General features: G+C 60.0%; 1 protein-coding gene across 2 annotated transcripts; it reads left to right on the forward strand.

Annotated features, from left to right (window-relative positions):
* Window positions 1–1862: 1862 nt before the first annotated feature.
* Window positions 1863–21476, forward strand: LOC131667070 (circadian locomoter output cycles protein kaput-like). Of its 2 annotated transcripts, XM_058940257.1 has the most exons (12): window positions 1863–2313; window positions 9550–9740; window positions 12998–13089; window positions 13372–13461; window positions 15670–15879; window positions 16769–17063; window positions 17150–17291; window positions 17368–17696; window positions 17763–18587; window positions 18653–18971; window positions 19158–19429; window positions 19746–21476. In XM_058940257.1, exons 1-11 carry the CDS (start codon window positions 2195–2197, stop codon window positions 19315–19317), a joined length of 2772 nt encoding a protein of 923 aa, XP_058796240.1. In that variant the 5' UTR covers window positions 1863–2194; the 3' UTR covers window positions 19318–19429; window positions 19746–21476. The 2 variants fall into 2 exon arrangements, with proteins under 2 accessions (XP_058796240.1, XP_058796241.1); XM_058940258.1 differs by lacking the exons at window positions 12998–13089; window positions 13372–13461.
* Window positions 21477–21802: the final 326 nt, after the last annotated feature.

Here is a 21802-nt window from a genome sequence, read left to right on the forward strand (position 1 = left end):
AGAATCAAATCTGCAGCGTAGTCTGTACATGTCTAACGTAATCGCAATAAGAAAGATGCGACTCGCTTAAGTATAGAGTTGCACATTGCCAAGTAACGAAAGGTAGCTAATAAATTGAAACAGTACAAGTATTTTCATCAAGGTAATACATCGTTCGTTACGGCGGTCAAGGACCTATCACCGTTGGTCTAGGGGGAAAACTTGTTTCCATCCAAATCCTGCCAGTCAATACAACTGTTCCAGCGAAGATTGATTGGAAAACTGTACTTTATGCGCTAAAGCCCAATTTTGGGGCGGACAGCACTCATTGTGTAAGATCAAAAGTCATTTTTCTCACAAAGACACGTCAGAATAGTCTCAAATACGACGATTCTGCTTGTTTGACAATGTTAACAGTAATAAACAATTGGCTGTTTGTTAACAGGGCAAGTGATAAAACGTAATCAAGAAAAATAAAGAAATGCAATTGCAATGATGATAGAGATATAACGTACATAAGCATTAGTATAACGGTAAGAAATAAAACCATAGCGAGGACAAGCGAAACGCTCAAAGATACAAACGAGTCCGGCATTGACTTGTCGAGGATTGACGCGTACAGGCGTGCCTACGCGTGACTCTTTTCTCACCGGAGTCGACGTCGGTTATCGGTCGACTTACCATCGGTTTACCAAACCGTCAATGCGCAGACGAAACGAGCAGCAGCTGCGATCGACAGTGCGCCCGAATCTCGCAGAACCACGCGAAACTTGGTCACTCGGCGGCGGCGGATTCATCGGTCGACAACTCCGCGCTGCAGCGGAGAGCAGCTTGTGCTCGGAGCGCAGCGCGCGTCGCTGCCCCGTCATCATGCGAAACCATAACCCATGTCGCGGGCACCAATATTTAAACAATGACATAAAATTAAGTGTCCGCGGCGCGTACTCGCTCGCGGATCTGTGCTGCGCGAGACAATGAGCCGGAAAAAAGAAGAAAAAAAAAATAAAAATAATGCGCGCGTGTGTTTGCGTAACAATGCAAGACAATGCCTCCCCAGTTCCATAATGACACGCGCGCGTGCACAGCTCTCGCGTTTAAGTACCGCTATGCGCGCATACGCACGTGAAAACGAGAGGGAAAAGCAGAGCGAGGCACCGATTGATAGGCTAATTGGCAGCCACGGCATCCAGAGCGCCGAATCCACCGGCGAAGCCCTGCCCCGCGCTCGCGCGCTTTCCGCCGACGACGGCCGGCCGAGCACTCGGTCACCGCGACGGCTCCGCTGGCCACGGGCCGCGCGGGCGACCCGGCGGGCGGCGCGGCGAGCGTCGCGACGGCCGCGCGTCAATAGCGAGCCTCGCCTGATACGAGCCGCGCAAGGTAAGCGCTCCGCGACGCCACCCTGGCCGGCGCCCGACAGATGGCGGCAGGCTGTGGCAACCCTCTCCCGAATCGGCGAAGGTCAATGACAGGCGGCCGCGCGTCGCGGAAGGGCGTCGCGAGATTTGTCGCGCGCGCGCGCGTGCCGCACGTGGCCGCCGACGGGCAGCACTCTCGTCGGCCGTCGGCGCGCCGCGAGGAAGGACGTCGTTCCGTTACGGCCGTTTGCCCGCATCCCCCGTGGATCGCCGCGGAGAGCGCATCGACCGGCCGCGGGACGATCCTGCCCTCGGCTTCGATCGGCGCTCGCCTCGGCCGCGCCGGCGGCGGCGGCGGCGGCGGCCCCACGCCCGCCAACGACGGCGCCGCGGCCTCGCGCGCGCGCGCGCGCGCCATGCTGGCCCGGCGATTGGTCGGCGGCCGGCCGCGGTGGGCGGCGCTCGGCGGCGGCGGTCGGGCGCCCGGCGCGGCCCGGCGCTCCGGCAGTCGGCTTGGAGCTGCAGGCGCGCGCGCACCGCGCCTCCGGACCGTCGCCCCGCTCGCGAGCAGCCAGCACGCACAGCAGCGCACGCCAGCGGCCGCCGTCCCAGCGAGTGGTGCAGGGCGTTCGTGCAGCGGCTCGCAGATGCGCGGCTGAGCCGTGTACGCGCTGGAGAGGGCCGCCGGGGGCCTGGGGCTCCTCGGCGCCGAGCGGGGATGGCCGCAGCAGCAGCCTGCCCAGGCCCTCCAGCACACGAGTGCCGCCGCGCTTAGCGCCGCCGCCGCCGCCGCCGCGGCCGCGGCCGCCGCCGCCTCGGCGGTGCTCGGCGACGCCGGCAGCCAGCTGCAGCTCGTCATGACGCCCACGTCCGCGCCGCCGCCGGCCGTGGCCGCCGCCAGCCCCAACAACCCCGTGGCCATGAGCCAGCTCGGCACCGTCTACGCCACCAAGAGGCGACGGCGCAACGGCAAGAGGTGTGTTCCCGGGCGTGTGTGACGCGGCCGGGCCCGCCGCGCGCGAGTGCGCGACCGCGGCGCGAGTGAGGGTCGCGCGACGGACCCGCCGGCGTATCGACAAAACACGCCGCGCGGCCCGACGTCCTCCGCGGGCGCAGGTCGATCGCCGTCGCCCGTCCAAGATGGCGTGCCGCTCGCCTCGAGGCCGCGGCGGGCGCGGCGACGGCTCGGCCGCGCGACTGCGGGGCCGCGAGCTCGGCCGAGGCGAGGCGAGCCTCCGAGAGCGCGGGTGCAGCGGGCGGCGCCGGCGGAGGCGAAAATCAATAGGGCCGCCGCGCGGCTCGCGATAAAGTGCTCGCTCGCCGCATATCTGCATAATCCTGCGCCCCTCGCCGCGCGGTTATTACGAGCGGACCGCGAGGGTCGGCCGAGCGATAAAGCCGCGCGCGTGCATCGGTAAACAGTGCGCGCGACGTGTCGCCCCGAAGCGCTGTTAGATCGATGCGTCCCGCGACGATCTCGCCGCCGCGGCTTGCCCGCGATACCCTTCCTCCCCCCGCCGTGGCGGCGAGGCAGCCTTTCGGGGCCCGAGAATTGCACAGTCCTCCGCCGCGTCTCCCGCGATCACTGTTATTTGCAGCGGGGAGCGTGATTACGCCGAGGCCGATGCGGCTGTTCTCTCTCCCTCTCTCCCGCTCTCCTTCGGCGCGGCGATAAAAGCTCGAGTTCGCTCGCGAACAAAAGTCTGGCGGTGGGAGAAAACGATTAGAAAAATGAATATACAATTTCTGCTATCGGCGTATTTCCATAGTATCGCAAAACAGCCGCGTACGGCTCTTTCTCTCCGCGACACGCGCGCGCGCGCGAGCAGCGAGCTGACGTGCGCGAGAGCTTAACATGTGTACGCGGAGATCGCGGTGACAAGGAACGCCGCGCGCACGTAGGCGCGCGTTATCTCGTTCGCCGCGCCGATCTGGAACTTTATAAGTCGCTTTAGCTCGCCGGACTGAACGGACATTTGCATAATTGCTGTTGGCTTTGAAGAGAGAGAGGAAAGCGCGTCGCGGCGACCGTCGATCCGCTCGGGCGAGCCCCGTGCCCTCCGATCGCGGCCGCCGCGATAAGCCAGTCGCGGCGGGTTCGCGGAGCGCGACCACCAGGCAGCTCGCGGACGGGACGCGCGATCCGAGCCCGAGGGAGGACTGCCGCTCGTCGCAGGAATTCGCGCCGCTGCGCTCCCGAGCGACTATATCGATCCGGAGGAGCGTGTGATTACCCCGCCCAGTGGCCAGATTACACGTCTGCGCTGGGCTCTCCGGCGCGCGGTAACTCGACGCTCCCGCCGCCGATATGCTCGAGCGAGAGCTGCTCTCCTCCGTCGGGGAAACCGCGCGCGGCACCGGCTATTTATATCGCGCTGGCATTATCCGCGAGCGCCGCATTTGCATATTTTTCAGGGGCAGACGCTGAAATTGGCCGCGGCGCTGGCGGCTTGTAATCGGGCCGTTTTCGACGCGGCCGGCGGCGTCGCCGCGACCCGTCGCGGGGCGCGCGTCCGTCGGCGCTCGTCGGCAGCGGCGCACGCGAGCGCGCCGCCGTCCAATCGCGGAGGCCGGCGGATGGACCCAGGGGAGCGCGCCCGGCCGAACGAGATTGGCCTGGGCGTCGCGACGCGCGGCGCGCTATCGATCGCTCCACTGGCGCACCGGCTCCGGCGCCCGCGAGACGCGCACATCCGCGGAGATACTCGGGCGCTCGGCGGCGGTGCCGACCGGTACCGGCGCCGGCTGACACCGTCGCGCGCGACGGCGCCCCGCTCCGATTGATCGCGCGCCGGCGAGCCTCATCTCTCCGCGGCATCGACTTGTTTCGATTTCGCCGGGCGACTGGCCATCGATCGCGACGAGGCACGGCCAGCCGAGGCCGCAGCGCCGCGCGCGCAAAAACGCCCGGCGCGACGGCGTGCCCCCCCGATATTGCGCCGACGCTTTTTGCCCGCCCAATAAATCGGCCCGCGCGGCTTTTCCAAACTCGTTCCCACGGGGCGCGCCGCTTCGCGGAAAGCCCGCGGGCCATTTATTGCCGGACGCGCGAGCGGTTTTTCGCTCGCAGCCGCTCTAACAAGGCCCGCCAGTATAAACAAAGAACCGGCGCCCGCGGCGCGCGCGAAACGACCGCGAGTCGTATAACCCCGCCGGAGAGCCTAATGGTCCGCGCCGCTCGCCGCCCCCCCCCTGCCGCCGCCTTTTTTCCCTTTCTTTTCTTTCTTTTCTTTCTTTTCTTTCTCCGCCGCTGCGCGCTCTCGTCGCCGCTTGTTTGTTTTTGCCCCCGCGCGAAAAGTGATTTTTGATTGAAGCCGTTTCAGCGGGCACTAAAGGCGAGTTTCGAGCGCGGATGATTGATACGGGCTCGCGAGGACGCTCAGCCTCGCGCGTCCGACGCTCGGCACGCTCAGCCTCGCGCGCCGCCGGCACGGCTCGTTACGCGCCTGTCTCGCGTGCCAGTACGGCGGCCCTTTCGCGACTGTCGCGCTGCACGCTCGTTTCTTTCTCCCTCCGTCTCGGTTTTTCGACAGCGCGGAAAATCGAAGCCAGCGAAAGCCGTCGTAACCCACTATTCCTCGAGAGGCCATGAGTGTACGGAGACTAGCGCCTCGGTCACCCACTGCTGTGAAAGCCACACTCCGACGGAGCGGGGTTTCGAAAAAATCAGCGCGGAAACTTGAGGCTTTTGTTTGGTTTTGCTCGTTTTCGCCGTCCGAAGGGGGTTGCCGCGTCCGCGTACACGCGCGCACCTGCATCGGAATCCGCAGCGCGTTCGCAAAGGGGAAGAGGAGGGTTTATCCCGGGCTTGCGGCGCACAGGACGCTAACGAGATCAGCTTGCCTCGTCCGCGCGCGTGCACGAGGCACTTTGTCGAATTCCTCGTCGTATGGATTTTCTTCGTTCCTTCGGCTCGGTTTTTCCCTCGGCCGCGGCTCTCTTGCGCTCCTTCCGACTCGGGCGAGTGTCGCGCTCGCCGAATCGACGAACGCCGGCGACAGGCCGCTCGCGTTATGACGCGCGCACGCGGCCGCGGGGCGAGCGAGGCGCGGAATCGGGGGCGGCTTTCCCAGGGCGTGGTTTAGCTGCACGACTCTAGGATAGGCTGATCGCTATAGCGCGCAAACGAGATTACAGCGGGAATGATCCCCTTCCGAGCCGCACGGTATGCACGCGCATACGCGATAGATGCCCCCTAACCGCGATCCAATAAAAAATCGCTTCTCATTGGGCCCCCGGCGATGCAGTTCTAGAGCTTAACTAGATTATCTCCTCGCCGCTATTGAAGGCTTTCAACTCCTCTTGGACGAGTGCGCGACGACCTTTTTCCTCTCGCCTGCCAATTTTTCCCTCTTTACGTAATTCAGCGCGGCGCGTTCCGACGCAGCCAACTCGGCGACCCCCCGCGAAAATCCGATCCACTGGCCTGCTCGGCTCGTCGTCTATTGTTTCGACGGGCGAAAACTCTCGGGATCCCGGCGGAAGAAAGCTGTATCCTGTTACGGACCCTTACGCTCGACTTCTCGTGTTGCGCCGCGACGCCAGCGGCAGCAGCGGCGGCAGCGGCGGCAGCGGCGGCAGCGAATTAAGACGCGTATAACGCGACGCGCTATCGGCGGGGCATCGGGTTTCTGCATGCGGTCGTGCGTCTTGCGCGCGCGTCTCGATCGCGTACACGTCCGCGGCGAATCGATACGCGCCGGGGGCGAGAATGCGGTCGAAATATGCAAATGCCGCGAGGCTGCGCGGCAGAGAGGAGATCGTGTGTGCCTCGCGTTTCAATCGATCTCGCCCACGTACGCGCTGCCGCGTCGCGCGCCTCCATTAGCGATAATTGCGAAAAGCCAAAAGCCACTCTCTCTCTCTCGCCAAATCGCAGTTGGTTTCGGTAGCCCCCTCTCGGCGCTCCCCGTCCTCCCCTCGTCGCAGCGCGTCCCATTACGCCGGCACGATCGCACCTTCCTTTTTGCTCGCGCTCCGGAGAACAAAGTCTCTCTCTCTCTCTCTCTCTCTCTCTCTCTCTCTCTCGGCACACGTGCTACCGCGGGTTATTTATGCCCTGTCCGCGCCCAACCGAGAGCTCCTACACTCTCTCGAGAGATTCGAATCATCGCCGAGGAGTCGGTCGTCGTTCGCAGCGAGAAAGCCACGGCCGATTAATTGCGCTCCCGTGTTGCTGCTGCGCTGCTGCTGCTAGCCTCTGCCGGTGCTGCTGCCGTTTCTCGGCCGCCTAATTATCAATTACACTAGTCGGCGGAGCGCGCCGAGCCAGCGAAAACGTTTAAAACGAGGGATTTATCTGATGGCTGATGCAAATTCGCTGCGCTGCTGCACTCTTATTTCGTGAGGTGTTAAATCTGATTGGCCGGTCGCTGCTGCCGCTGCTGCCTGTCGCGCATCCCGTGTCCTTCTTTTTCCCCTCCTTCTTGTTGCTGCCGCTGGAATGCGGGCTTTTTTGGATGTACCACTGTCAATTACAGCGATTTAATGATGGCGACTCACTCCGAGCTCTAGGCCGACTCCTAGGCGCATCCGGACGGCGCGTCGAACGTCACCGACCTTTGCGATCGCTCGATAATAATGACAATGCGAAGAGTGCAGAAGCAGAGGCGCGATACGAGCAAACAGTGCAAAATTCGAGTGGACGCGCCGACCGCCAAGGGTATACTTAGGCAGCACTTTGGACATTAAGGGCAATAAGCGAAATGAAGGCTCTCTCGCTGGTCGCGCGGAGCGACCAATGGAAAGGAGAGCGCGGGGACGAGTAACGAGCGCGGCCGCACCTAAATCCCCGCTCGGCCGGGCAAAAATCGCGAGACGTATGCGTCCGCGTGCATTTTAATTCGATTGCCTCGCGCGTACGGGGGGTGGGGGGCACGAGGGGAAGAAGAAAACAAGCAAGAGAGAGAGAGCGAGAGAGGAGCGAACGTCTCAATCGCGAGGAGCGAGCGCATTTGCATATATAGCTTCGGCATATGGCGTCGGGCTCCTAATTACGCGTCTAATTAATTGGCCTCGGCACTGATTTATACGAAAGTTCGGCGATTTACGAGCCGATCGCCGGATTTATACGCATATAGAGTGAGAGAGGAGCGAACTAGTCCGTGGTGGCGCGCGATCGTATCGTACCGCGAGGAGGGAGAAAAAAGGCGCGCGCGTGAGTGCGGGAGGGGGGAGGCGTGGGACGCGTTAATTGCGAGAAGGATTCCACGAGCCAGATGCGATTGCGCGATTTCCGAGAGAAAAGGGATCTCGCCCGGACTGCTGGTGCTGGTGCTGCTGCTGCTGCTGCTGCAGCTTCCGGACAGCGAGTCCGCGTAATTACTATCGTGGGCTTTCCAGCCTTCCGCGCGCTATCGCCTCTCTCGTATCAGCCATTGTCTCTCGAGCGCTCGACTTCCAGCGCGCAGGCGAGAGGACGCTCGAGCCCAATCCTCCAACGCTCGCTCGGCTCGGGTGCGCGCGCGGGCAACGGTAAACAAGGCCGAAGCGAGCAACGCGGTAATCGTGGCGTTTACCTGCTCGTGAAAACAAGGAAAAAGAAACGACTGCTATCTTGGCATTCTGATACCCCCGCAGTGCGCAGAGAAAGAAATTCATAAAACATTTTTATGATAAACACACCTCTCTCTCCCCCTCTCGCCCTCTCTCTCTCTCGCGCGCGCGCGCTCTCCATATGAATAATGTATCGAGGGCAGTGGCAATTACTAAAATTATTCCATTCTCGATACTCTCCGCACACACACACACACACACACGTACATAAAATGTTATAAAGTCGACGAAAGTCGTATATCCATAAATTACGGCAGCAGCACACTTGGCACCCTATATAGAGCGAACCCCACCCGAAAAAACAAATTTCGTCTTTTTTTTTCCCCCGACGACTCTTTAATTAGGTAGGTATATATGGGTTGGATGGGTGGGTAATAGTCGCCGAAATGTAAATGCCTCGCGCCGCGATAACGTGTCTCTCTCTCTCTCTCTCTCTCTCTTTTCACTGACTCACCTGGAGTCTCTCTTGTATTTGCATATTCGATTTTCCGGGCGAAAAGCGCTCAACGCGGCGCGCCACCCTTCGCGAGTTCGACGGATCTGCGCGATCGCGATTCGAATCGCTCGGCGAGGCGAAGGGCAAAGCTCGCGCCGCGACGTCAAACCGCAGAAAACTAGTCACGGGCCGTAAGCTCGTTACGGCGCGCGGAGACAGTGGGGGAGTGCGCGGCTTGGGGAGCGAAGTCCATAGGATAATGAAACTGCGTACCGAGCAATTTTCAGTCCAGTTGAAGGCAGAGCGCCGAGGCATCGCGCGCATAAATGACCGAATCGCGCGACTCCGTTCGACGCCAGATCGAGTGGCGAAAAAATCCATAACCCGCGAGTGCACGGGAGAGCTGCTGTGCGGCTGCTGTTGGGCTCGCTGTCGCCGCGTCGGGCGCGTGCGCGCGCTCGCCTTTCCTCGGCCGCCGCCGCTTTTTTCCCTCGTCGTCGTGGTCCCCCTCCCTCTTCCGCCCGGCGAATAAGGGCGGAATATCATGCTCTCCCCGCGCGCTCAAAATGGCGCGAGAGCCGGGCAGGGTGATTCACGCGATAGCCATCGCCGCAGAACAGATATCACCTGGCGCACGGGCGCCTTCCCCCCGCGCTCGCCTTTATGAAACAATCGAGAGATAGAGGCCATCGCTCATTGTCTTATTAACGGCCGGCCGGCCGGCCGGCCGAGGAGGCCTTCTCCCCGGACCATGTGGTGGTCGGCAGCGGGGGCCGACGCGAAAGCCGACTTGGCTCGCTCGCTCGCTCGCTCGCTCGGCCGCTCGGGGAATTGATGAGTCGCCGGGCGCGCGCGCGTTGCGTCTCAATCGAGGCGCGCTCGCGCGAGACACGCACAGCCTCGGTGGCCCGAGCTGATCGATGATCGGCTTTCCACGAGCAACGCGGACGCCGAAAACGAGAGCGCGACGGAGAGAGAGGGACGCGCGACTGCCGCTCGTTAAAATAGCGCAGCGCCACGACGAAAGCGAGCCGAGCGCGAGGAAAAAACGCGGCGCAAGAAAAGCGCGCATACGGTTAATTACCGCGCGAGTAATTAATGGAAAAACGTTATCATTCTCGCAGCCGGGCTGCGCGAGTGCGCGCGCGCGTGCGTGCGCGGGGGAGGGGGAATGTCGTAATTAAAATGCCGGCGAGGCTCAGAGAGCGTGATTAATTGCAGCCTGAAGCCGGCGCAGAAGGACGGAGTGACCAAGTCGAATCCGAGCAAGAGGCACCGGGAGCGGCTGAACGCCGAGCTGGACACCCTGGCGTCGCTGCTGCCCTTCGAGCAGAACATACTGAGCAAGCTCGACCGGCTGAGCATACTCAGGCTGAGCGTGAGCTACCTCAGAACCAAGAGCTACTTCCAAGGTAAGCCGGTCGACGACCGGATCTCGGCGCGTCCTCTTGCCGAGCCGCGAGCCGCGAGCCGCGACGCGAGCCGTCCGACGGCCGCGCGTCTTCGAAGCTGCGAGCCGTGTCGGGCGCGTCGGTGCATCGGCACACATGCTTTATCGCGCGCGCGCCAGTTGCGTTTTTCGGAATCGCGGAAGGAGCTAATTAATAGCCTTTAACGTCGCGATCGGCTCGCGTGGCGCACGCAAGCTCGCGAGCCCGCAGGCTCCTGACCTACTGAACGTCAACCCTGACCCGTGGCGCGTATACGTGCGCCGCCGCGGAGAGCACGCCAGCGGGAAGGCGCGCGCCCGAGAAGCCGAGGAGCCGAGGAGCCGAGGAGCCGAGGAGGGACCCTCCTCTCTCTCGGGCCGAGCGCCGGCGCTTCCTCGTCCGCGGGATCGATCGGCGCGCTGGACGGCGAACTCCTCGCCGCGCGGTCGGGAGGTGAACGTTCGACGCTCGCTTCCGCTTCTCGCAGGCTAATTGCGCGCACGGCGCGTGAATTTCCATCGACGTTAACGAGCCGCGGGGCCGCGCTGTCGATCACGATTACGGGCGGACGCGCGTTGACGAAGTAATCGGGCGCGCGGGCGCGCGGGCGCGTCCCCGGCGAAAAACAATGTGCGCGCGCCTCGTCACGACGGGCTCGATATTAATTCGATTTCTCGCCCCCGCCGATAACTCAAAAGCCCTTGGGCGCGCAGGGGGCCGAAAGTGATTAGCTGTAAATCTAGAGGCTCCGCGCTCACCTGGTGGATATATAGATTCCCATTATACATAAATCAAACGCTCCCTTTTCCTTCGCTTTTCCTCCTTCGCCGCGGCTTACGTGTCCGTGCGCGCGTGGGTTGTGTTTTTCGGTTTCTTTTCCTTTCGTTTCGTTCGGCGTCACGCTGCGCTGACTCTTTCACGGATTTTACACCTCCTTAACGATCGTTCGATGAAAGCCAGCTGCTCCCGCGCGCACACACGCACACACGTAGGCGCGGAGGAGCCGTGGCTCGCGCGTAGTTTACCCAGTTTTTTCCGCGAGAGAGCGCCCGGCGCGCATTCGCCGCTCTCGTCCCCTGCTCGTCGAGCCGTCCGCGGGGCCGGCGAGGCCGGCGAGGCCGGCGGGTCCGGAGGGGTCCGTATACAATTTGGCCCGAACGCCAGGACTGGAGCGCCCCAGAACGCGAAAAGGCCCGGCAGACGAGCGGATCCCGCGAAAGGGGTTGCCTTTATTAATTAGTGCGCATGCGTCGGTTTCTCGATCGGGCGCCGCCGCGGCTGGTACGCCCTCGCGTAATTGCTTTGTTTATCTGGCTGGGATATCGCCGCGGAGCGCTCTCGCATTAGCATACGCGCTCCCTGCCCCTCGCGGCCCCGCGCGGCCCCTCGCGGCCCCTCCCGGCCGCGCCACCCCCTCGAGCCGAGCAATTATATTCCTCTGATTTGGCGGGCGCGCGCGCGCGCGCGCTCTCGGCCATCGATCGCCGCCTCGAGAGGGAGAGAGAAATCGTAGGTTTCGGCCGCGCTCGCATCGATCCGTCACGCTCGCGCGGCGCACCGGAGGGGCGCGGAGGGCCTCACTCGCGAGCTGGCGTTCGGAATTGGCCGTGTGCATGTGCGCGCCGGGGGTCGCCGGGGCAGAAGGCCTGTTTGCCTTGCCTCTCTTTTCTGACCCCTTTTTCACGCGCGCTTCCAATGCGCTCGCTCGGCTCATCTCGAGGTCCGAACGGCCAATCGTTGCCGGTTTGCCGGAACGAGCTCTCGTTAGGATACGTAATAATTCCGTTCTCGTTGTTCGTCGAGTCGACTTGGAGCTGGTCTCGCACGACAGCAAGAGAGAAAAAATTAATCGCGCGTCGTGAAATTCCAGGCTACAGTTTCGAAAATAATTTCCGCCTGGCGTCGGGCAGCGGCAGCTGTTCGCCAAGCGGGGCAAAAGGAAGAGGCTAATTCGCGCGTCCTCTTCTTGCCGTATCGCTCTCGGAAGGGCAAGGCAGCGCCGCGCTCACGGGCTAATCCTCTCTCTCGACCCCCCCCCCCCCCCCCGGTCGCCCGGCTCTGCGGCCTGTTTTATACACACGCGGACGGCCGATGATTATTTCTCGCGGGCTGATCGGCTTAGCAGTATCGGTCGCGCGCCCTCGGGCATCGCGGGGCATCGGCGCGACGCACGGCCCCGGCGAGGTAATGAAGCCGCGGCGCTGGTTTATGTCCCCTCGTAAATAACAATTAGCGCGCCCGCGGCGAGATTAATGAGCGCCTCGTTACCAGATCTCCGGGCCTTTGTCGCCCCGAAAAATCGGCGGCGAGGCGCGTTCCCGAGCGCCGGCCCGATTCCGAGCCGAGCTCGCGCGCTCGTGACTCGACGATCCATTAATCATCCGTTCGACGCGGGCGCAAAAAACAGACCGAGAGAAAGAGAGCTCGCGCGCCGATCGCTCAATTAAGGGATGCGCGCCAGTCATTGTTGTTTGTTGTGGCTGGGCGCGCGATAGGCGCTCGGCACGCGCCCAGCGAGGCGAGCCGCTCGCTTTATGGATTCGCGCGAAAGACCGGCCGTAGATCCGCGAGAGGGGGCGCGAGCGGAAAGCAAAACGAGACTTCTCTCGAGCTATAGCCGAGCGTAATTGAGTAAAGGGATTTTTTGCCTCGGTCGGCGGCGGTGTGGGCGGCGAGGCATGGGGGCACAGAGTTTTGCGCGCGTAATCGCGGCATTCCGTAACCGCTGCCTCGACTTCTCCCCGGAACGCGGCGCCGATAACAATCCAACATTATAATTAGACGCACACGCAGCCGAAGAAAGCATTGCGCGAGAAAGGGATATTAAAGTCCGGCCTTTATGGGTCGTAAATAATGCTCGAAAACAAGAAAAAGAGCGGGCGAGGGACGAGGAGCGCGCGGGGCCTGATTGGCCTTTAGAGGCGCGCGCAGTTGTGCGCGTGATTCACGAGCGCGGCTTAATCAAACACTCTCTCGCTGATACGAGTCACGAGTTCATAATTCAGTTACGAGCTCTCGGCTCTTGAAGTCTCAATTGGGCCGAGCGGTGGTCGGCTTAGGGGTCGCCCGGAAGTCGGAGCGCGGGGCCGGCCTCGAAAATTAGCGGTGTATCGGGCGCAGTCGGCGGGCCAACGGGCGTCCGCGCGCGAGTGACATTTCCTCGCGAGCGACAGCTGCGCGAGGTCGGCCGGCGCAGATGGCTTATCGGCCGGCCTGGCGCGCCCGGCGCTCTGTTGCAGTGGTCATGCACAAGGACAAGGAGGACAACCCGCACTACCGCGGCGCCTACGAGCACCACCAGCAGCACCTGGACGGCGAGACGTTCCTGCAGGTATGAGCGCCATCCCCTCCCCAGGCCTGCCCCGAGGCGCCGTGGGCGTTGGTTGTTCCGCCGAAGGAAGGGACGCGGTATTGATCGCGCGAGCTCCGAGCGAGCCTTGGCTACCGCCTTGGTTACCAGCCGAGTCAAGGTGAAAGCTCTCGGGCGCGGATTTTCGCGCGCGGGAGGGTGGAGCCTAGGGGCGCCGCGGAGGCCAACCAACGCCCACGGCGACGGCGACGGCGACGGCGACGACGAGCCCTCGACTGACGCGTGTTCGCTTCTGCCACGCAGGCGCTCAACGGCTTCCTGCTCATCCTCACCTGCGACGGCGAGGTCTTCTTCGCCACGCACAGCATCGAGAGCTACCTCGGCTTCCACCAGGTGAGCGGTGGTCGCCCGGCCGCCCGGCCGCCCGTCAATGGATGGCGTGCGGGCTCTCCCTCCCCCGGCCGGGGTCAGCGACAACGCGCGCGCGCGCATCTCGCCGAGCGCCGAGTTCAACACGTGTCGGTCACGCCACTTCGATCGCGGGCTCGGCGCGCGAGTCGGGCATGGGAGCATCGCTAATTGAGAGCGCGCGGATTAATTATCGCCGGAGAGGAAGAGCTGGCCGCGGCCGCTTTCATGTTGCCGCGGCGCCGGCGTCCTAATTGAAGCGGGGGCCCGCGCAGTCTCGACGACCGCGGCCGATTCCTCGGGCTTTTTGCGGGCGCGAGCGCAGGCGAGCTCCGCGCACACCCGACACATCCGCGTGCGGAGGCGCGAAGTCTGGCATGGGCACGGGGCATGGGAGAGCAGCCGCGCGACTGATAGCAGGTTGGCGTGTAAACAAGGCATAGAGCCCGACGACGGAGCGAGCCTCTCGAATAATAATAGATCGCGATAGCGGGAGGGACGGACAGGTCTAGTTTTCTCCCTCTCTCTCTCTCTCTCTCTCTCTCTCTCTCTGTCTCGTGAGAGACAGAGTCAACCTCCTCTCTTGTTTATGCGACTTGTCCATTATAAATGCACGACTCTATAGTCGCGCGGGCTTCTTCCTTTCTGATTTCCGGGTAATCGCGCGCAGCGATTGACTCCGTAATGCGCCGCTTTAAAAATTCATTGACGTATGGCCGCGCGTGTGCCTCCTAACGAGACTTTTGCTGTTTGAACAACGCGCGACGATTCAATTACGATTCATTGTTTTTTATTTTGCATCGCATTTTATTGCTGGCCTTAGCGAGCAGCCACCCGCGACCCGAGCTACGGCCGAGCTGCGTACAGGCCGCGAGTAACTGTAGCTTCCGACCAATTCTAGGCTTGATAAATCCTCGAAATGCTCTCTTGATTGCGACTCAATGTCCTGCATCACTTTTGAAGCGATGCCTGCGCGCTTACAATCAAACTCAACTGCGTTTTTCGAGAGGATTCCCCTTTACTAATAAGCAATGCGAGCAAAAACGCAATGCATACGCACCTAATTATCGCTGATTATTAGCCGGACTACTTTTCAAATGGTTTAGCAGGAACTAGAAAATAATATAATTAACGCGATGTTTTTCTTTTTTTGCAGCTTGAGAAAAGGCCGCTGTGCGCGCGCGCGCGCGCTCGTGTGTGTACAGTTGAAAGCTAAAAGCTATAATGATTTATGCGGAACTTCTTCCAATTCTGTAAAATTATCAGCGCGAATATAATTAGCTGATTATTTCTTTCGCTTTATAAATTTAAGCTCGAAATGAACGCTAGGCTAGATGCGGTGAAAGGCGCGCGCGCACCGAGATCGAGAGGCGATTGTGTGATACGCACTTGGCATTCAACCAACTTATAAATTCACGCGCGCATCCCGGCGCATAAGTATTAATATATAAATGTGTGTGTGTGTGTGTGTGTGTGTAAACGCGCCATAAGATGGGTATCGTTCCACCGTAAGTCATTTAATAATATGTTCGAGTGCGCTTGTAATTCTCTCCTGAATGATTTGAATTTTCAAGTGCGCGGTTATACGCAGAGTTTTCTATCGAGTGCACCGTCGGCGCTACGCTGCGCGCTGCTTTTTTTCGTTGCTGCTCTTTAAATTAACGCTGCTGCGCCGCAGACGACTGTTGAAACTCGTGTGTCACTATAATAACGCAACGTCCTTCCTTTTTCTCTCTGTATTTTTTCGCCAGGCACACGCGGCCAATATATAGTTTAATCTCGTTAGCAATCAATTTTTTTTAATCAGCGCGCAGTCCGATATAAATTAACGGTACCCAACAAGAGGAGTCCGGGAGGGGAAAAAGGAGGAATTTGGCGCAAAAGTAAAGGCCCCGAAAGAGCCATAAAAAACTCGGCACCGCATGAAAAATGAGATCTCACACTGAGCAGACGAGAGAGAGAGAGAGAGAGAAAAAAACACCAGCAGAGCGGGGTTTCGATCCACGAACCTCTGGGTTATGGGCCCAGCACGCCAGCGCGCTTCCACTGCGCCACTCCGCTCTTTACTTGGGCGTTTCGGCGGGGGGCATTGTCCCTGCGCGGATGACCGATCGCATACACGTCGGCCCGCGAAATTGCCGATAACCAGACAAAGTGCGCTTCATAAATTGACCGGCCACGCTGCTCTTGCAGTCGGACATAGTTCACCAGAGCGTGTACGAGCTGGTGCACAGCGAGGATCGCGAGGAGCTGCAGCGACAGCTCATGTGGAACTCGTTCTTACCGGCGGAGAGCGCCAGTCTGCCGCTGCACGAGGCGCTCGCGCCGCAGCACGCTCACCTGCTGGAGAGGAGCTTCACCGTCAGGTTCCGGTGTCTGCTCGACAATACGTCCGGATTTCTCGTGAGTATCTGCATTACGCTGCCCATCGCGCTCGTAGCTTGCGCGCTTGCGGAGTCACCCAGCCGAGCCGTCGCTCGGATGGTCGGCTTGCCTCTCGTTCCCCGGCCGCGCGGCGCGGAATCGATTCGCGCGGCCCGACGCTGCCCGACGCTGCCCGACGCTGTCCGACGCTGCCCGACGACGTCCCAAAGCAAAGGACGCGTTTCAGCCGAACGTTCCGCGTCGCGGCAGCGAATTTCCCGGACAGAGCGCTTCGAGGAGCGTCGAAGCGCCGCGACAAGTCCAAACAGCGGAAACATCGGCGTCGCGCGCTTCCACGTCTTGCCGGTTTTCGTTTGCTCGCGCGGCCCGCAATTCGACTGTCGAACGAACGTCGATGCTGTCGGACGGAGTTTAATCTGGCTTCGGAGGGGCTTCGCAATTATCAAAGCACCCGCAGAAGAAGAAAGGAAAAGAGACAAAAAGAGAGAAACATTGCACTTCTAAGCCGAGCCATAAAACAGATGGCCGCAGTCAATTTGGCGCGCTCGCGCAAAACCATCGGCGCGGCGCCGCATGCGAGCCCTGGAGGTGCGAATAGAAAGAGGCGGAAAGTCGGAGAAGAAGGCATATAAGTAGTCGCTCCGAGCTCTGTTTGCTTTTTCAGCGTGGCTCGCTCAAAGGGGCACCGCGTAATTAATAATCTCGGGGCGTCCAGCGCGGCCTGCCCAAAAAACCGACTCCATCTCATTAGTCGCGGGAGCTAATTAGTTTTTGCTCGCGCGCGCGCGCGGCGAAAACGTTGGCGCGCTCGGCCCCGTCAATGAGAAGTCAAACGAGCAAAACCCGCGCGCACGAGATTGCGCTGGTTAAACGTGGCCGCGGCCTCGGCGTCCGTACTTGCTTCCAGCGCCTGGACATCAGGGGCCGAGTAAAGGTGCTGCACGGCCAGAACACCAAGACGGAGGAGCCGCCCCTGGCGCTGTTCGCCCTGTGCACGCCGTTCGGGCCGCCCTCGCTGCTCGAGGTGCCGCAGAAGGAGGTCATGTTCAAGAGCCGGCACAAGCTCGACCTGGGCCTGGTCTCCATGGACCAGCGCGGCCGTACCCTGCTCGGCTACGACGAGGCCGAGCTGGCCAACCTCGGCGGCTACGACTTGGTCCACTTCGACGACCTGGCCTACGTCGCGAGCGCCCACCAGGAGTGTCGGTTCCCCTTGTTTGCTCTCTCCGCGCATCCGGCGCCGACGACGACGACGACGGACTAAAGCGAAGGCGACGATTGCTTGCAGTGCTCAAGACCGGGGCGAGCGGCATGATCGCCTACAGGTACCAGACCAAGGACAGCGGCTGGCAGTGGCTGCAGACGAGCTCGCGCCTGCAGTACAAGAACTCCAAGCCCGACTACATCACGTGCACGCACCGGCCTCTCATGTGAGACGAGCGAGGCACACTGCTCGGCAACACCGGCGGCCGATCGGCGTTAATGCGCGCGTACCTGTGTGTGCAGGGAAGAGGAGGGTCGCGACCTGCTGGGCAAGCGGACGATGGACTTCAAGGTGAGCTACCTGGACGCCGGCCTGACCAACAGCTACTTCTCGGACAGCGAGAGCCTCGGCGCCACGGTGGGCGCGGCCGGCAGCGGCGCCTGCATGGGCGTCCAGCTGGCCGGCCCGACGACCGGCCAAGCGGCGCCGTCGCAGGCACAGCAGTCGCCGGCGGTCGCGGCGCCGGGTCCCGCGCCGCAGCCTCCGCCGGCCCAGCGCGTCAATCGCCGCTACAAGACGCAGCTGAGGGACTTCCTGTCGACGTGCCGCAGCAAGCGAGCCAGCAAGATGGGTAAGGGCGCACGCTCGAGTCGAGGGAGAGGCGCGGCGAGGCCTAATTGCGAACGCCACTCGGCAGCGAGTCAGCAGCAGCAGCAGCAGCAGCAGCAGCAACAGCAACAACAGCAGCAGCAGCAGCAGCAACAGCAGCTGCAGCAGCAGCTGCAACAGCACCAGCAGCAGCAGCAGCAGCAGCAGCAGCAGCAGCAGCAGGCCCAGCAACTGTCGCCGCTGTCCCCGGCGTCGACGCCAGCCTCGGTGGGCGGCGTCGGCGTCGCGCCGGTGGACTACCTGTCGGACAGCGCGGCGGCGGTAGTCGCGGCCTACGGCAACCTGAACATGTACCCCGCGACGGCCACGTACCCGAGCTCGGCCGTGGCGGAGCCGAGCCTCGCGGGCTACGGCTACCCGCACCACCCGCAGACGCTCTACCCCGGCGGCTTCGCCGCCAGCGACAACCTCTTCCAGTACCGGCCGCTCGGCTCCTACTACCCCGAGTACCACTCGGCGCCCGGCGGCTACAACGGCTTCATCGACCTGCCGCCGACCTACGAAAACGCCCACCAGCAGTACGCCGGCTACGCGGCCGAGCCGCCGAGCCTGGCTCGGGCGGGCAGCCGCCACTCGCTGGAGGCCGCCTCGGCCTCGTCCAACTCGGCGGGCAGCTCGCCCGCCTGCGCCAACAACAACAACAGCAGCAGCCACAACAACAACAACAGCAGCAGCCACAACAACAACAACGGGCTGCTCACGCCCAAGAGCGAGGACGTGAAGCCCGAGGTGCAGGCCTACCGGGGCGAGCTGCCGCGGGAGACGGTGCTGATGTGGGGCGCGCCGCCCGCCCGGACGCCGCCGCGGAGCAACGGCAGCTACAGTCCCCCGGCGGCCAGGGCGCAGCTCGACGGTGAGTGTCGCGCCGCGCGGGCGGCCGTCGCGCGCCAGCAGCGCCCTATCTCGGTCTGCTTGCAGCGCGGCCGGACCCGCTCAAGAGCCTGCAGGAGATGAACTCGCTGAACGGCGACTGCAAGTGGAAGCGCGCGTCGCCGGCGGCGAGTCCGCCGCGCAAGGCCCCGCCGGCCCCGGCGGTCGTGGTGCCCGCGCAACAGTCGCACTACCCGGTCGTCACGTCCGCGCAGTACGCGCCCGCGGCCTACCCCCCGCAGCCGCACCAGCAGCCGCCGCCGCCGCCGCCGCACCAGCAGGACTCCGAGGTATGGCAGGGGCTTCAGCACTACCAGTACTATCCCTACCACCACCATCACCCCACTGCACCACGCCACGCGTCTCAGTGAGTGTCGCTCTCACACTCTTCTCTTTCTCTCTCAGGTCGAATTCTTTTCGCGCTGTTGCTCTTCTCTCTGTTGCGCTCTGCGCACGGACTCACTTCGCGGTGTCCGCTGCGCCGGGCGCGCAGAGCTCTCATTATCCAATTGTCTTTCATTCGAAAATTCACACGGACAACGTGTGTGCGCAGCGCCACCGAGTCGTCGTACTGCCCGGCTCTGCTGGACCAATCGGAGCAACAGCAGCAGCAGCAGCAGCAGCCGCAGCAGCAGCCGCAGCAGCAGCAGCAGCAGAGCAGCAGCATGCCAAGCCGGACGCCGGGAGTCCTCTGCTGTCCATCACTGAGGTGACCAACACTCTCCTCAACCAGTGAACCAGCTGGACGCTAAAACAGAAGGCCGCTCTCGCCTCTTTCCTTTTTTTACTTGATTAGGCCGCAGCTGCCGGACTCGCTTCCAACTGGTGCGTGTGTCTGCTGCGCGAGGCCTGTTATTAAAGGGCCGAAAGCTGACGAGAACGATCGCCTCATGGGTGGGGCGCGCACGCCGTTACATTCGGGAAATCATGAGAAAGGGGGGGGGGGCACGTTTGATTGAAGTTCCTCGCTGCGACGGCTGGCGCTGATGGGATTTTCAATTTGGAGGCGACCGTTGGCGGGGGTTGCGACGCGCGCGGGCGAACGTCATCCTTTGGCGCGAGCGTTCTCGTCACTGCGCTCAATTTTCTATTTCTCTTCTGTTTTCTTACGATGAAATTAATCGATGGGCGTTGTGCGCAGGTACGACGACCTTAGCCCCGAAAGAGGCGGGCGCGTTGGCCGTCTCCTCACCATTCTTCCTTTGGTCGTCGCAACTACCACGTAGCCGCATCATTCGACGAACGCCAGCCACCGCAGCAACATTAAACATACGCGTAACCTCCTAAGAATCCTTCTTCTCCTAATTTGTAGAACAAAAAAAAAATCCACGAAAACCTTATGTAATCTCTGTCTCTCGAAGCGCGACAAAAACGAAAGAAAAATACGCATTCTGTGATATGTGTTAGCTAATTCTTTTTGTAAAACCGTGGAAAGCGAAAGTACGATGGCGCGCTGACAAATTTGGTGTTGGCAACGTCAATCATCATCACATCATCATATCCTACACACGTACATTGAACACACGAGCGTATCTCACTCTCTCTCTCTCTCTCTCTCTCTCTTCTCTCCGGCCTTTATTAGTGTGTCGTCAACTTTTCGATGTCTTTCCCTTTTCGTTTCATGTACTTAAATTCGCGCATCGTCGCTCGGTATTTCGACCGTCGTGTGCATTTATATATTTATAGTCGAGCTAGGAACTAAATTCTTTTCCACGCCGCGTCCCAGCCTTTGCGAGACGTGTACACATTATATACACGCAAACGTTACACAAAGAGCGAGACATTCCATTGTAAATGTATAATGTAAATGTAATTTATATATATAAATATTATATATATTTAGGGATACATATATATAGAGCTCAAAGCTGTCTCTCTTGCGGACAAAGCGTGTGTGTGACGATAAAGTCGATGTACAATACGGATGAAAACGTGACGTCGTTACACTCGTATACAAGTAAGTCCATTCCGAGACACGCGTAATGAAGAAAAAACAAATACAAATTCTTTGATTCTCTCTCTTTCTCTTTCGTCTTGAGTCCTCCGTGGATAAATCCAATTGTATTATTACGTTATAGCTATAACGATAAGTACTCGAATCTAGTCCTTCGTACGATGCGAATTTAGACGTAGTATATTGAATTTAATTAGCTCTTTTCACAATCTCAATCTTCTTCTTCTTCCTCTTCTTCTTCCTCTTCTTCTTGTTCGTCATTATCGCTTTAGACTGTGATAAAATTGCTCGCTCCCGTTCGCCACACGCTCTTGATTCTTCCTAACTCTTCTTGTGCATATCGACGGACCTGAACGAACTAAGGGATACAGCGCGGCACGTTGGTACGAGCGAGAACGTTTACACAGTTCGCGAAGCAGTTTTTGTGTGTCCTCCTTCCAACCACCTATTCACCCGGCCCACATCGTAACGTGTACAGAAGCAAGGCCAATCGACGACCGCCGATTGTTCTTTCACCTTCATTGTCACCCTCTCTCACTCTCTCCCCCTCTACTTCTCGCTAGCGCGACTGCACGGAATTTTTCTTTTTAGTGCAATACGTGCACGTAGCGTCATTGTCAATTGCGTCATGCCAAATCGCGTGGGAACTCGTAGAAATGTCCTGCTGCCCCCCTCTCCTTCGACTTTTTCCAGTCCAGTCTCTTTTTTGATAATTACATTGAACGACGCCTACTCGACTATCGGAGAGAAAGCGATTTACATTGTCTATCAGTTCTGTCTCTGTAGAAAACAAAAACGTCTTATCTAATTATCATATAACGATTCCACTGACACAAAGCATTAAGCTCTACGTGAATTTAACGAACGTTTAAAGAAGAAAAAAAAAGTGTATCAAAATGTTTATATATGCAATAAATTATGCTAGAATTTATCAAGATACAGCCTTATTTATTATAAATAATAGCCGATCGACTATTTATTAATAATATCAATACACAAACAATCTAACAAACGTAGATTCGCACTTGCACGTGATTTTTTCATTCAATTACACTTATTAGTTTCTGTTTATGTCTGGCAGTTTGTTACCGACCACTGCAAGTAAATAAACCTAGCTGTCTATGCCGCGATGATAAGTTTCGCCAGAAAGGATCAAGCGACTTTACGAAAGATCTATAAGATAATGTTATACGGCTATCGTAGATAGATTTCCTAAATAGAAGAGCAGATTTTATTCCGCCGTA

The sequence above is a fragment of the Phymastichus coffea genome, unplaced genomic scaffold (assembly GCF_024137745.1).
Source record: "Phymastichus coffea isolate CEN01 unplaced genomic scaffold, Cenicafe_Pcof_1.1 PCOF00063, whole genome shotgun sequence".
Taxonomy (NCBI): Eukaryota; Metazoa; Arthropoda; class Insecta; order Hymenoptera; family Eulophidae; genus Phymastichus; species Phymastichus coffea.

Coding starts and splice junctions, on each gene's coding strand:
- LOC131667070 (XM_058940257.1), top strand. CDS start 2,195: ATGACGCCCACGTCCGCGCCGCCGCCGGCCGTGGCCGCCGCCAGCCCC. Junction 13,090..13,371: donor ACGGCGAGACGTTCCTGCAG/GTATGAGCGCCA, acceptor TCTGCCACGCAG/GCGCTCAACGGCTTCCTGCT. Junction 18,588..18,652: donor GGCCAGGGCGCAGCTCGACG/GTGAGTGTCGCG, acceptor GTCTGCTTGCAG/CGCGGCCGGACCCGCTCAAG.